General features: G+C 49.2%; 1 protein-coding gene across 2 annotated transcripts in view; it reads right to left on the bottom strand.

The window, feature by feature from the left end:
* TSNARE1 (t-SNARE domain containing 1) overlaps positions 1-16,640 on the bottom strand; it is a 311,708-nt gene that overhangs the window by 54,938 nt on the left and 240,130 nt on the right. For both annotated transcript variants that reach the window (XM_040352069.1, XM_040352070.1), the window contains one exon: positions 8,081-8,242. In XM_040352069.1, the coding sequence (XP_040208003.1) occupies positions 8,081-8,242 (162 nt within the window). The remainder of the gene's footprint in view (positions 1-8,080; positions 8,243-16,640) is intronic.

Here is a 16,640-nt window from a genome sequence, read left to right on the forward strand (position 1 = left end):
TTTCCTAAAAGCCCGATGGTTTTCTTCCATGCGAATGGTTGTGGGTAGAGCATATCAAAGCCGAGGTCCTTGGACTGAAAATCTACGTTCTCCCTTAGATTTGTAGCGGGCTGTGGGGATTTCGAGAAGGTTTTGGTTAGTTGTTCGTAGCACCCGATTGGTGACGTAGGGTTTAATTTTCTCGTTTAAGTATTGCGGAGCGCTTCCTTGTGCGCATTTGTGGCTGAGGCAGAGTGTCTTCAATGTGATCCGATCCTTTACGGCTAGCCAATGGAGGGACCTTAAGACCGGGGTGATAGAGTCCCACGGCCCCATGCTCCTCTATTCTGGAGATGGCCATAGTCCACAAGCAGATGCACAAGTTATCGATTACCTCTGTGGCCTCATAACATGTAATGTCCTCCAAGGGACACATCTATGTAAACAGACCTCTTTATCTATTCAATTTTAGTTCAATCTTTGCATCCCACACCTGATGAGTAGCTAGAGGCTACGAAACGCGTAGAGTCTACAACAAGGGTACCAAGACAAACCTGTCGTAATCATGAATTTTAGTACTTTATAGTAATATTATACATTGAGGTGTAATCGGATGTATTATGTTATTTTGGAGTTGCATTGTTGATCATGTGATTACCTTTGCTTTCCTTTGATTATTATCTTTTATTTCTGTATCAATCATGTTCTCTATTATATGATTTTGAATTGATGTGTCTATCATTTTTGATTAAAGCATATCAATATTAAGGTTATTATTACTGTCCTATTATTATTAACATTACCAGCGCTAGTGTATTACCGCTTCCACTATCATTCAACGATATTTAACCACTTAAGGACCGCCTCCTGCACATTTACGTTGGCAGAATGGCACGGCTGGGCACATGCACGTACAGGTACGTCCTGTGCTAGTGCCCAGCCGTGGGTCGCGGGCGCGCACGCGACACGGTCCGAAGCTCCGTGAAAGCGGGACCCGCGGACCCGATCGCCGCTGGTGTCCCTCGATCGGTCCCCGGAGCGGAAGGACGGGGAGAGATGGGTGTAAACACAGCTTTCCCGTTCTTCACTGTGGCGGCGTCATCGATCGTGTGATCCCTTTAATAGGGATACACAATCAATGACGTCACACCTACAGCCACACCCCCCTACAGTTAGAAACACAGATGAGGTCACACTTAACCCCTTCAGCGCCCCCTTGTGGTTAACTCCCAAACTGCAATTGTCATTTTCACAGTAATCAGTGCATTGTAAATGTAATTTTTGCTGTGAAAATGACAATGGTCCCAAAAATGAGTCAAAAATGTCCGAAGTGTCCGCCATAATGTCGCAATCACGAAAAAAATCGCTGATCGCCGCCATTAGTAGTAAAAAAATATTTTTTTAATAAAAATGCAATAAAACTATCCCCTATTTTGTAAACGCTATAAATTTTGCGCAAACCAACTGATAAACGCTTATTGCGTTTTTTTTACCAAAAATAAGTAGAAGAATACGTATCGGCCTAAACTGAGGAAAAAAATGTTTTTTTTTTTATATATTTTTGGGGATATTTATTATAGCAAAAAGTAAAAAATATTGCATTTTTTCCAAAATGGTCGCTCTATTTTTGTTTATAGCGCAAAAAATAAAAACTGCAGAGGTGATCAAATACCACCAAAAGAAAGCTCTATTTGTGGGAAAAAAAGAACGCCAATTTAGTTTGGGAGCCGCGTCACACGACCGCGCAATTGTCTGTTAAACCGACACAGTGCCGAATCGCAAAACCTAGCCGGGTCCTTTAGTTGCCTAAAGGTCCGGGTCTTAAGTGGTTAAATGTGATTTAGATATGTCTGGATATTGTAAACTGGTTCTATTTTGGGGGAGGAGATGCCAGCAATGTCAGCCAATCAGGTCTCTTTAGTCTAAAACGGTAAACATGAATTTAGGAGGAAAGCACAGAGGGAGGTCCTGCGATCTCATTGTCCAATTACGAGGCCAGAGATCTTACCAATGAAGAAGAAACCCTTTCCTATAGTCACCCATCAGAAGGGTAATATTAATGATGGGGATGATTGAACAAGAAGAAGGATCACAAGTTTTCCTTTCAGGGGTTAATAATTGACGGTAACCGTCAGAAACCGGCTCAGGAATTGCCCCGGTGACCCGAATCCAATCAGAAATGGTCTCCCACTAATCTGACCTCCAGGAAGGTTAGTCTGATGGACGGCTCTGGGTTAGAACGCAGTCACCGCTGTCTGTACAGCAAGATAAGCAGACGGAGCCGATGAAAAGACTCACACAGACATTGAGGAGAGATTTATAAGAAATGGTCAAAGACTGGCAAGCCAGATTATCTCTATTATTATAGAGAGAGAAAAACAAAGATCAGAGAGGTACAAGGACTACATGTAATGCCAGAAACAATTAAAGGAATCAAAGCCGTCGGCATCAAGTTGTTTTTATTGTGCCCGCCTCGAGCATGCTCCTTCCAGAGATCATGGGGGTCCATGACAAAATTTCCCCTCCCCACTGATCTATAAATGAAGGTGTCTACCGGGGACAGGCCGCAAGAGAGCTCTCAGCACCGCTCCCCGGAAATGTACTGACAGCTCCGCTCCCCGGAAATGTACTGACAGCTCCGCTCCCCGGAAATGTACTGACAGCTCCGCTCCCTTGAAATGTACCGACAGCTCCGCTCCCTGGTAATGTACCGACGGCTCCGCTCCCTGGTAATGTACCGACGGCTCCGCTCCCCGGAAATGTACCGACAGCTCCGCTCCCCGGAAATGTACCGACGGCTCCGCTCCCTGGTAATGTACCGACGGCTCCGCTCCCTGGTAATGTACCGACGGCTCCGCTCCCTGGTAATGTACCGACGGCTCCGCTCCCTGGTAATGTACCGACGGCTCCGCTCCCCGGTAATGTACCGACGGCTACGCTCCCCGGTAATGTACCGACGGCTCCGCTCCCTGGTAATGTACCGACGGCTCCGCTCCCTGGTAATGTACCGACGGCTCCGCTCCCTGGTAATGTACCGACGGCTCCGCTCCCTGGTAATGTACCGACGGCTCCGCTCCCTGGTAATGTACCGACGGCTCCGCTCCCTGGTAATGTACCGACGGCTCCGCTCCCTGGTAATGTACCGACGGCTCCGCTCCCTGGTAATGTACCGACGGCTCCGCTCCCTGGTAATGTACCGACGGCTCCGCTCCCTGGTAATGTACCGACGGCTCCGCTCCCTGGTAATGTACCGACGGCTCCGCTCCCTGGTAATGTACCGACGGCTCCGCTCCCTGGTAATGTACCGACAGCTCCGCTCCCTGGTAATGTACCGACAGCTCCGCTCCCTGGTAATGTACCGACAGCTCCGCTTCCTGGTAATGCAACGACGGCTCCGCTCCCTGGTAATGTACTGACAGCTCCGCTCCCTGGTAATGTACTGACAGCTCCGCTCCCTGGTAATGTACTGACAGCTCCGCTCCCTGGTAATGTACTGACAGCTCCGCTCCCTGGTAATGTACTGACAGCTCCGCTCCCTGGTAATGTACTGACAGCTCCGCTCCCTGGTAATGTACTGACAGCTCCGCTCCCTGGTAATGTACTGACAGCTCCGCTCCCTGGTAATGTACCGACAGCTCCGCTCCCTGGTTATGTACTGACAGCGCTTTTCCCTGGTTATGTACTGACAGCTCCGCTCCCCGGAAATGTACCGACAGCTCCGCTCCCTATAGTGTACTAACAGCTCTGCACCCTGGTAATGTACAGACAGCTCTGCTCCCTGGTAATGTACTGACAGCTCCGCTCCCTATAGTGTACTGACAGCTCCGCTCCCTATAGTGTACTGACAGCTCCGCTCCTTGGCAATGTACTGACAGCTCTGCTCCCTGGAAATGCACTGACAGCTCCGCTCCCTATAGTGTACCGACAGCTCCGCTCCTTGGCAATGTACTGACCGCTCTGCTTCCTGGTAATGTACTGACAGCTCCGCTCCCTGGTAATGTACTGACAGCTCTGCTCCCTGGTAATGTACTGACAGCTCTGCTCCCTGGTAATGTACCGACAGCTCCGCTCCCCGGTAATGTACTGACAGCTCCGCTCCCCGGTAATGTACTGAGTATACGGACAACTCTGCTCCCTGGCAATGTTCTAGTCCCTCCCACTCTGTTAAAAAAAGGCTTGTTTTTAGGTATAATTTAATGACACAGTGATGTATTTTTGTTATCTTTACATGCACTCTATATATTTCATTTGCCTCAAGAGACCCCCCAGTGGGCGCCACACCATGTAAAGAGAGGATAAAGGCACAAAGAGCAGCTTTGCCCACCCGTCTTCTCTGCTGCCCATTCAGAAAAGCCTTTGTGTTTTGTGAATGTGTTCACAAAATACAAAGGCTTCTGTGAATGGGCATGAGGAGCAGCTGAAGGGACTCTCCTGTTCAAGATGTATAGCCGAGGAGGTTCGGTATTGCTCTCCCAGAACTACAGGGATAAGTGGTCTCCTGGGAGTTCTATAAAACATTCAGATATAGAAAAATGTATTAACAATGGAGCTGAATTCTTGGAACTCCACTTTAAAAACAAAGTTGCAATGACAACTTCCATTATTTTATCCTGACAGGTCCCCTTTAACCCATTAAAAAAAAAAAGTAGAGCTTTTACATCTCTCTTCTATCATGCTACAGCTCCACTTTAACCACTTCCCGCCCGGTCAATAACAGATTGACGTCCGGGAAGTGGTTCTGAAATCCTGACTGGACGTCTATTGACGTCCTGCAGGATTTCATGCCCGCACGCGCCAGTGGGGGCGCGCAGCGCGGCGATGAGGGGTGTCAGTCTGACACCCTGCATCTCCAATAAAGACCCTCCGGCGGAGACTCTTTACCACGTGATCAGCCGTGTCCAATCACAGCTGATCACGATGTAAACAGGAAAAGCCGTTGATGGCTTTTCCTCACTCACATCTGACAGACGCGAGTAGAGGAGAGACGATCGGCAGCTCTCCTGACAGGGGGGGTTCGCGCTTGATAGTTTATCAGCGCAGCCCCCCCTCGGATCGCCACACTGGACCACCAGGGAAGGGCAAAAAAAAGATAAAATAAATAAAAAGTCAGTAAAAAAATAAATAAAAAAGGGCACTATAAAAAAAATAAAAAATAAAAGATGCTGACTGGCAACATGGATCCATCAGTGCCACCCACAGTGTCCATCAGTGCCACCCCACAGTGCCCATCCATGCCCAGTGCCCACCTATCAGTGCCCATCTGTGCCACCTATAAGTGCCGCCCATGAGTGCCCATCAGTGTCGCCTATGAGTGCCCATCAGTGCCACATACCAGCGCCATCTCATCGGTGCCCATCAGTGCCCGCAATTGAAAGAGAAAACTTACTTATTTACAAAAAAATTAACAGAAAAAAATAAAAACATTTTTTTTCAAAATTTTCTGTCTTTTTTTAGCTGTTGCGCAAAAAAAAAAAAATCGCAGAGGTGATCAAATCAAACCAAAAGAAAGCTCTATTTGTGGGGAAAAAATTACGCCAATTTAGTTTGAGTACAGTGTAGCACGACCGCGCAATTGCCATTCAAAGTGCGACAGCGCTGAAAGCTGAAAATTGGCCTGGGTGGGAAGGTGCGTAAGTGCCCCCCCGGTATGGAAGTGGTTAAATACGTTTGGGTGGGGGGTGGGGGGGAATAGAACACACCCCTGCCTATAATTTCATTATAAATCTGGGGTATCTGTAGCATTAATAGGCATCATTGCCATAGTGAGCGCCCAGGCACCCAGAACACCCGACCCAAACATACTCTGATGAAGTCGGATCAATGTGAGGCCATTCGGATTAGTTAGAAGATTTTCACCAAGGAGGGGGGGTCTGTACCTTCTGATCAGCAGCCTGCAATTAATCCATTATCTGTCCGTCTTTCACATTAGTATCTATCTCTCTCTTGTGTAGAGAGACCTTTTGCCTCAGGCATGGACTTTGCTGCAAAAATCAAGGTCAGAGGGGATGAAATGATAATGAGAAGCTGCAATCCATACCACACCGGAGGATCTACACCAACCTGGACTGCATAGGATTAAAAGGTATACTAAACAAAAACGCAATCTGTAATGCGAACGCCACTTCCATGCTGGAAGAAATGCGGCACATTCTATTCAGGGCAATGGATCCTCCAGATGAAGGGCACTTTCTTCCATAGGGTGGGTAATGCTGCCTTGCAGGGTCTTATTGGAGCCCCAATTTAGCCACTCCTACATGTGGGCGTTCGACTGGGACTACAGCCGCATGAAAAGACACGCTGTGCCCACATATCTTTTATTAAAAATGAAAGGATGCCGCATGTAATTCTTCCTCATCGCTTCCCAAATACATCAACCACCCCCCCTTGTACAGCAGTGCCCTCCCATTCCCTAATCCTTTGCCTGGGCAAGGGTGATCTGTACATTGCCCACCTGCTACCTCCTTGGGGTACCTACTTCACATGTCCCAATAGGCATTACTCTCCACCACCCAAAGAAACTGCCATATCACGCTCCAGCCATGGAAGCATGCAAAGAAATGACACAGCGTCAGATCTCCATCTGTGCGCATCACTAGGGAAAACGGCTGTAAGAACCCGGAAGAGACATCCGGCTCCCCCCAAAGAACCAGGAAGAGACATCCGGCTCCCCAAATAACCAGGAAGAGACATCCGGCTCCCCAAAGAACCCAGAAGAGACATCCGGCTCCCCCAAAAGAACCAGTAAGACATCCGGCTCCCCCAAAAGAACCAGAAAGAGACATCCAGCTCCCCCAAAAGAACCAGGAAGAGACATCCGGCTCCCCAAAAGAACCAGGAAGAGACATCCGGCTCCCCCAAAAGAACTAGGAAGAGACATCCGGCTCCCCCAAAAGAACTAGGAAGAGACATCCGGCTCCCCAAAAAGAACCAGACGAGACATCCGGCTCCCCCAAAAGAACCAGACGAGACATCCGGCTCCCCCAAAAGAACCAGGAAGAGACATCCGGCTCCCCCAAAAGAAACAGGAAGAGACATCCGGCTCCCCCAAAAGAACCAGGAAGAGACATCCGGCTCCCCCAAAAGAACCAGGAAGAGACATCATGCTCCCCAAAAGAACCAGGAAGAGACATCCTGGATCTTTGGGGAGCCAGAAGAGACATCTAGCTCCTCCAAAGAACCAGGAAGAGACATCCGGCTCCCCCAAAAGGGCGCTACTTTCAATGGAGAGGCTGCTGATGGGCACTGTGCAGGCTGCATTAATATGCAATGGTGAGGCTGCCAATGGGCAATGGAGAGGCTGCATTCACGGGCAATAGAGAGGCCGCATTCACGGGCAATAGAGAGGCCGCATTCACAGGCAATAGAGAGGCCGCATTCACGGGCAATAGAGAGGCCGCATTCACGGGCAATGTGCAGGCTGCTGATGGGCAATGTGCAGGCTGCTGATGGGCAATGTGCAGGCTGCTGATGGGCAATGTGCAGGCTGCTGATGGGCAATGTGCAGGCTGCATTAATTGGCAAAGGTGAGGCTGCTGATGGGCAATGTGCAGGCTGCATTCATTGGCAATGGTGAGGCTGCTGATGGGCACTGATCAGGCTGCATTGAAGGACTGTGACCCTTATTTTGCTTCAAAGTTCTTTATTTAAGAAGTTTAATTTCCTGAAACGTTCCTCTTAAAATAAAGGTGCGCATTATACGCCTGTGCGTGAGATATATATAAAAATAACACGCCCAAGCTAATTTTTTCACCACAAACGGCCACAAAGTCAAGAGAATTCTTGTTGGGCGGTGTATTAGTTCACTTCATCAAATCTGGCCCTCTTTGAAAAAAGTTTGGACACCCCTGCCGTACGGGGAAGAAGATTCAATCTGGCAGGAAGAGCGTATTGTCCCGTTCCCGCAGTAATTTCTAATGCTGAATGTTTCGGCATTTTCCATTTGATGAGACCTGCGAGGTCGTTTGTTAGAATGTTGGTATTTTTGTTTTCAAAGTAAAAAAATTAATAAAATGATGCACTTGTGAGTTTGTGTTTTTTTTGTGCATACTTGTGAAAACTCAATAAATAGATCTTAAAAAAAAAAAGAAGAAGAAGAAAGTACCTCAATCTGCTTCACGGCTTCCTCCTTCCTGCGAATCTGCTCAAGATCCTCTTCGGTGATCTCGGACAAATCCTGCTCTTCACTTTGCTTCTGCCACTGATCATCACCACCATTAAAGATCTTTTCATCATCCGCAAGATCTGAGAATGGAGTGCGGGGGCTCTGAAGGAGAAAAAAAGAGGGACACCACCTCCTCATTACAAGGCCTTCATACATCTATATATACTGTATACACACAACAATTCACATGCCAAGTACATGTACAGTGGAGCAATGAGTTTCCATTATTTGCTCTGTAACATACAGCATACCACCGAAATCATTTAATTATTTATTATATCTGTTAGATTGGTGCAGAAATCAATCTCCAGCGGGGTCACCAGCCTTGCCAGGGTGCTACAGGCTCCCCCCCCCCCCTCATATGTTATGGGAGTGGGGGCGGGGGGGATGTTTAGATATGGTACAATGAGGGAGCATTATCAGAAATGTATCACCAGCTGAATCTCCAAGTGGAAATAAAGAAAAAAACAAACAAATGCAGCCATCACATCTGAGAAATGTTGAAATACATAAAGCTTTGCATGGGAGGAGGAGCTAGAGAGCAGGAGTTGTTTTGAGGGGCGGAGAGAACGGTTTGGGTGATATTACGAGATGAGGAAAGGGATCTAGCTCGGGCCGAGTTGTGGATGTCTTTGTATGTTCTTAGTATCCCGAATTTTATTTGTTGGGGGAGCAGATACCAGTGGAGGGATTGGCAGAGAGGGGTGGAGGACACTGAATGGAGGTCAGTGGAGGGATTGGTAGAGAGGGGTGGAGGACACTGAATGGAGGTCAGTGGAGGGATTGTTGGAGAGGGGTGGAGGACACTGAATGGAGACCAGTGGAGGGATTGGTAGAGAGGGGTGGAGGACACTGAATGGAGACCAGTGGAGGGATTGGTAAGAAGGGGTGGAGGACACTGAATGGAGGTCAGTGGAGGGATTGGTGGAGGGGGTGGAGGACACTGAATGGAGACAATTGAGGGATTGGTGGAGGACACTGAATGGAGACCAGTGGAAGGATTGTCAGAGAGGGGTGGAGGACACTGAATGGAGACCAGTGGAAGGATTGTCAGAGAGGGGTGGAGGACACTGAATGGAGACCAGTGGAGTGATTGGTAGAGAGGGGTGGAGGACACTAAATGGAGGCCAGTGGAGGGATTGGTGGAGAGGGGTGGAGGACACTGAATGGAGGCCAGTGGAAGGACTGGTGGAGAGGGGTGGAGGACATTGAATGGAGGCCAGTGGAAGGATTGGTGGACACTGAATGGAGGCCAGTGGAGAGATTGGCAGAGAGGGATGGAGGACACTGAATGGAGACAATTGGAGGGATTGGTGGAGGACACTGAATGGAGATCAGTGGAAGGATTGGTGGAGGACACTGAATGGAGGTCAGTGAAGGGATTGGTGGAGAGGGGTGGAGGACACTGAATGGAGACCAGTGGAGGGATTGGAAGAGAGGGGTGGAGGACACTGAATGGAGACCAGTGGAGGGATTGGTAGAGAGGGGAGGAGGACACTGAATGGAGACCAGTGGAGGGATTGGAAGAGAGGGGTGGAGGACACTGAATGGAGACCAGTGGATTGGTGGAGAGGGGTGGAGGACACTGAATGGAGGTCAGTGGAGGGATTGGTAGAGAGGGGAGGAGGACACTGAATGGAGACCAGTGGAGGGATTGGTAGAGGGGGGTGGAGGACACTGAATGGAGACCAGTGGAGGGATTGGTAGAGAGGGGTGGAGGACACTGAATGCAGACCAGTGGAGGGATTGGAAGAGAGGGGTGGAGGACACTGAATGTAGGCCAGTGGAGGGATTGGCAGAGAGGGGTGGAGGACACTGAATGTAGACCAGTGATGGGATTGGCAGAGAGGGGTGGAGGACACTGAATTTAGACCAGTGGAGGGATTGGTGGAGAGGGGTGGAAGACACTGAATGGAGACCAGTGGAGGGATTGGCAAACATTTCTTCAGCATCTTCCTGGTTTCTGGCCTGGTCCAAAATGATGTCATGCATCTTAGGAGACTTAATGGGAGGAGGGTCTTTCTAAGCCAAGCAAGCCCTCCTGTCTGCATGCCTGAGCCAAGGGCAGATGGATTCCAGGAAGTAAATGCTACATACATTTTCTGCCCTTACTCAAGATGGCTGCAGCTAGAAATGCTAGGGGGGTGATTTTCAAAGTGAATTCTCAATAACATAAAGCATAGAGACATGGGTGGATGGAGGACCGGATGGAGACATGGATGGATGGAGACATGGGTGGATGGAGGACCAGATGATGGGATGGAGACATGGGTGGATGGAGGACCGGATGGTTGGATGGAGACATGGGTGGATGGAGGACTGGATGGTTGGATGGAGACATGGGTGGAAGGAGGACCGGATGGTTGGATGGAGACATGGGTGGAAGGAGGACCGGATGGTTGGATGGAGACATGGGTGGATGGAGGACCGGATGGTTGGATGGAGACATGGGTGGAAGGAGGACCGGATGGTTGGATGGAGACATGGGTGGATGGAGGACCGGATGGTTGGATGGAGACATGGGTGGATGGAGGACCGGATGGTTGGATGGAGACATGGGTGGATGGAGGACCGGATGGTTGGATGGAGACATGGGTGGATGGAGGACCGGATGGAGACATGGGTGGATGGAGGACCAGATGGTGGGATGGAGACATGGGTGGATGGAGGACCAGATGGTTGGATGGAGACATGGGTGGATGGAGACATGGGTGGATGGAGGAATGGATGGTTGGATGGAGACATGGGTGGATGGAGGACTGGATGGTTGGATGGAGACATGGGTGGAAGGAGGACCAGATGGTGGGATGGAGACATGGGTGGATGGAGGACCGGATGGTTGGATGGAGACATGGGTGGATGGAGGACCAGATGGTGGGATGGAGACATGGGTGGATGGAGGACCGGATGGTTGGATGGAGACATGGGTGGATGGAGGACCGGATGGTTGGATGGAGACATGGGCGGATGGGGGACCGGATGGTTGGATGGAGACATGGGTGGATAGAGGACCGGATGGTTGGATGGAGACATGGGTGGATGGAGGACCGGATGGTTGGATGGAGACATGGGTGGATGGAGGACCGGATGGTTTGATGGAGACATGGGTGGATGGAGGACCAGATGGTGGGATGGAGACATGGATGGATGGAGGACCAGATGGTGGGATGGAGACATGGGTGGATGGAGGACCGGATGGTTGGATGGAGACATGGGTGGATGGAGGACTGGATGGAGGACTGGATGGTTGGATGGCGACATGGATGGATGGAGGACCGGATGGCGACATGGATGGATGGAGGACCGGATGGTAGGATGGAGACATGGGTGGATGGAGGACTGGATGGAGACATGGGTGGATGGAGGACCAGATGGTGGGATGGAGACATGGGTGGATGGAGGACCAGATGGTGGGATGGAGACATGGGTGGATGGAGGACTGGATGGAGACATGGGTGGATGGAGGACCAGATGGTGGGATGGAGACATGGGTGGATGGAGGACCGGATGGTTGGATGGAGACATGGGTGGATGGAGGACTGGATGGTTGGATGGAGACATGGGTGGATGGAGGACTGGATGGTTGGATGGAGACATGGGTGGATGGAGACATGGGTGGATGGAGGACCGGATGGTTGGGTGGATGTAGGATCGGATGGTTGGATGGAGACATGGGTGGATGGATGAATAGAGGAGTTTGCTTTGAATATAATTAAGCTGTATTTTCAGTTTGTGGTGCTTTGATACAGTCAAGTTCGGCTCCAATCGTAAGCCCCATAGAGAACGATCGTCCTCCCAAAACACGCGTTACTGCGTAAGGGAAAAGGCCCTTTTAGAAGAAGCCATAACGGAACGTTCATTTTTAGAGACTACAAACCGAGCAGAAGCAACAACTGGCGACATGAATGGCATTGTACAACGGAGAACATTTGAAATAATTAAACAATTAAACCAGCAGGGACCTTTTAGCAGCTAATCCTCACAAAGCTTTTACCACCCCCCCCCCCCTCCAATCCAAATTCTGCTTTAATTAATGAAAGCTTTATGCCAGAGTTATACTGACAGAGAAGAGCGCGGAAAATTGGATAAACAAGGGCTGAGAACCCCCACCATACATATACAATGCGGAGGAGAGGGTGGGATTGGGGAGAGGCGCGGGGTATCTTACAAAGCAGAAGGTCTGAGGAGGCTTAGAGGGCCGGGGCCCGTCACTGGAGCATCTTGGATAACCGGAGCCACCTCTGCCACGTCTCAGGAGGAGCACGTTCCCGGCAGAGGGACAACACAAGGATTAGAGAGGGACTTATATCACAAGGATGTGGAGTACGATGATAAACACATTGAGAACGTCCTTCAGAATGCTGAAAATGGCGCAATAACCTCCAATGTTTTATTTAAAGTGCTACGGCGGCCCGGGAGTCTTCAGCTTATGGTTCCTATTTCATCTGAGCAACCATCGATATACACTCATCTGCCACTTTATTAGGCCCCCTTTGCTAGAAGTGGGTTAGACCCCCTTTATTAGGACCCCCTTGCTAGTAGAGGGTTGAACCCCCTTTATTAGGTCCCCCCTTGGCTAGTAATGGGTTGGACCACCTTTATTAGGTCCCCCTTGCTAGTAGCGGGTTAGAACCCCTTCATTAGGTCCCCCTTGCTAGTAGTGGGTCGGACCCTCTTTGGCCTTAATTCTTGTTGGCATAGATACAACAAGGTGTTGGATGAGATGTGTTGAGTGTGGAGGACAGGGACCTCATTGTCCAGTGGTGAGATGATTGGAGCTTTGTGACATGGAGACATTATCCTGCTGGGAGGAGCCATCAGAAGATGGGGACACTGAAGTCATAAAGGGATGGACATGATCACCAACAATACTCAGGCAGGCCGTGGGGTTTAAACCATGGAGGGCCCAAAGTGTGACAAGACCCCCCCACACCATTACACCACCCCCACCAGCCTGAACCAGTGATATCCCATCCCCCACACCAATACACCCCCCACCACCAGCCTGAACTGGTGATACAAGGCAGGATGGATCCATGCGCCAAATTCTGACCCCACCATCTGAATGTCGGAGCTGAAATGCAGACTCATCAGACCAGGCAACGTTTTCCAAACTTCTATTGACCAATTTTGGTGATCCTGTGCCAATTGTAGCCTCAGTTTCCTGTTCTTGGCTGACAAGCGTGGCACCCGGTGTTGTCTTCTGCTGCTGTAGCCCATCTGCTTCAAGGTTGGATGCGTTGTGCGTTCAGAGATGGTATTCTGCATACTTTGGATGCAACGAGTGGTTATTTGAGTTACTGTTGTCTTTCTATCATCTGGAACCAGTCTGCCCATTCTCCTCTGACCTCAACAAGGCATTTTCCTCCAAACAACTGCCGCTCACTGGATATTTTCTCTTTCCCCACCATTCTCTAATCTCAGAAATACTCAGACCAGCCCGTCTGCCACCAAAAACCCTGTCACGTTCAAAGTCACTTCCATCCCCTTTCCTCCCCGTTCCGATACTCGGTTTGAACTTCAGCAAATCGTCTTCACCACATCGAGATTTCTACATGCACCGAGTTGCTGCAATTTGATTGGTTGAGTTACCAAGCAATAGAACAGGTGTACCTAACAAAGTGGCCGGTGAGTGCGTTTTTAAAAATATCAACGAGAAAAGCCGATATTTGCTTCTTCTGATTGTTACTTTGTTGCATTTAAAACAAAGAAAGTTGCAGATTTGGTGAAGAATTGGGGAGCCCAGGTGACTCTCTTCCTGACAGATAAATGATGAGCGTTGTGTGGATCTCCTTTCATCCTCCATGGCGGGGGGGGATGGGCCTGCCGCTGCCGTCAGTCGTCGCACGCGCTCTCCTCTCCCGCTAACCTGCCGCTGTCCTAGTTCTATAAAAGCAAAACAAACTTGTTCCACTTTCTCTGGCAAAATATTTGACTTGAAATCACTTGTCCTCAGCTTTCTCTATAAATGATTCACTTATTGACTTTACTTTCATTTCAGGGGAGAGGAAGGAAAAACACAAAGCTGAAGAAGTGACAGCGGCTAAAAATATCCCGCGCTGTGCGCGCCGCGGATCCGACCGGCTGAAGCTCTCCGAGGACGGGAACACAGGACAAGGATTTGAGGATTTGTTAAAGGGGCCATTTTATATTCTACAGCATTTCAGCTGCTCGGGATGAATTCCTCCACAGTGTCAGGTCACCTGTGGCCAGATGACAAATGCACCCCGTTGGGAGTCAGGGGTGCACCACAAGGTAGTGAACCCTATAGCAGACTGCTGCAGATGGACCACAGAGTGGATATGGAGGGATCCTACAGGGAGCTTGAGCCCAAGATTCCCCAGGGCGCGGAGTCTAAGATCCAGCTGGTATTCCCCAGAGCCTCTAGTGGTGAGGATGGACTTCGCTGCAACTGGATCCAGGTCGCGGCCCCCGGAGTCTCCTAGGTCACGCTCCGTAGGGAGAGAGGGGAAGCAACCACTCAGGACACAAGAGATAGTGAAGGGTTAAGCTGAGGTTGGGGCAACAAGCAGACGAGGATAACCAAGGGACAGGCCAAGGGTCAGGGTCACGGGCAAACAGGAGTAGTCGGGGACAAGCCAAAATCAGTACACAGAGACAAACGTAGCACACGGCAAGCAGGAACACAATGCTAACAAACAACGTTGATCAGCAAGGCAGACCTGCAGTGCACTGGTTAATATAGCGTTCCTGGGATGGCCTGTGGTGGAGCCATACAGGGAGCAGAGATGATAAAAGCAGCCAGATAAGAGTGTGGCCTCTAATGAACACATAGGAGAGAATGTAAGCTGCCAGACATACTACATATCCATGACACACAGTGCCTGTAGCGACAGGGGGCAGTGTGACCTGCTGGTGGGGAAATGATAGAGGTGGAGAAAGAACGGATTTCACAGAATGGATGAAGCAGAAAGATCCTTGCAAAGCAGGTCCTCAGGTACAGCTTCCTCCCCAGCAAAGGAGATCAGTCAGCAGCACAGTAGTGACATCACCAAATCTCGTGGCAGTCATGGGCAACAGTGCCTTAGATCTCACGTTGCAGTTATATAGCTATGAAATTTAAAGTATAGATTAAAGCAGAGGTCCACCGATTTTTTTTTAAGTCAGCAGCTACAAATACTGCAGCTGCTGACTTTTAAAATAAGGACACTTACCTGTCGTGGCGTAGATACACGCAGATAATGCCCGGAAGTGGGTGCAAATACCCATCTTGGACAGGTATCTGCTCCCCCCTTCCCCCTGAAAGGTGCCAAATGTGACACCGGAGGAGGGGAGGAATCCGGACAGCGGAAGTTTTGTGTGTACCTCCGCTTTAACCACTTAGAGCCTGTTTTTCAGACTCTGTGTTTACAAGTGTAAAACATTTTTTTTTTTTGCTAGAAAATTACTTAGAACCCACAAACATGATATATATTTTTTCTAACACGCTGGAGAATAAAATGGCGGTCATTGCAATACTTTTTGTCTTTGTGCAGCGGTCTTACAAGCGCACTTTTAGTGGAAAAAATTCACTTTTTTTATAAATAAAACCGTAAAGTTAGCCCAATTTTTTAAAATAATGAAAGATAATGTAACGCCGAGTAAATCGATACCCAACATGTCACACTTCAAAATTGCGCCCGCTTGTGGAATGGCGTCAAACTTTTACCCTTAAAAATCTCCATAGGCGAAATTTAAAAAATTCTACAGGTTGCATGTTTTGAGTTATACAGAGGAGGTCTATGGCTAGAATTATTGCTCTTGCGCCAACGATCACGTCAATACCTCACTTGTGCGGTTTGAACACCAAATTCATATGCGGGCACTGCTCACGTATGCGTTCGCTTCTGCGCGCAAGCTCGACGTGACGGGGCGTTTTAAAAAAAAATGTTTTGTTTTCTTATTTATTTTTATTTATTTATTTTTACACTGTTTAAAATAACAAATGGGTCACTTTTATTCCTGTTACAAGGAATGTAAACATCCCTTGTAATAGAAAAAAGCATGACAGGTCCTCTTAAATATGAGATCTGAGGGAGGGGTCAAAAAGACGTCACATCTCATATTTACACTAAAATGCAATAAATGTGTCTTTAAGACTCATGGGCGGAAGTGAAGTTTTGACGTCCCTTCCGCCCTGCTATGCTATGGAGACGGGTGGGGGCCATCTTGCCCTCACTCGTATCCCAGGCAAGCAGCGTGAAGGACCCGACCGCCTCCGCTGCTCCCGACGGCTCCGGTAAGCGGCAGACAGTGCGGGAGAGTGGCCCCTATTTCGCCACTGATAACGGTGATCTCGCGACGAATCCGCCGCGGAGACCACATTTATCGCTTACAGGACCGGCCACGTTAAAGATGGATATCTCGGTTGTGGCAGCAGCTGCTGCGTTATCGAGATATTCATCATTAAAGTGACGACGTACATGTACGTGAGCCGGTCCTTAACCACTTCCCGACCGCCGCATGTAGATATACGTCGGCACAGACAGGCACATCAACG

This window comes from Rana temporaria, chromosome 5 (genome assembly GCF_905171775.1).
Source record: "Rana temporaria chromosome 5, aRanTem1.1, whole genome shotgun sequence".
NCBI lineage: Eukaryota > Metazoa > Chordata > Amphibia > Anura > Ranidae > Rana > Rana temporaria.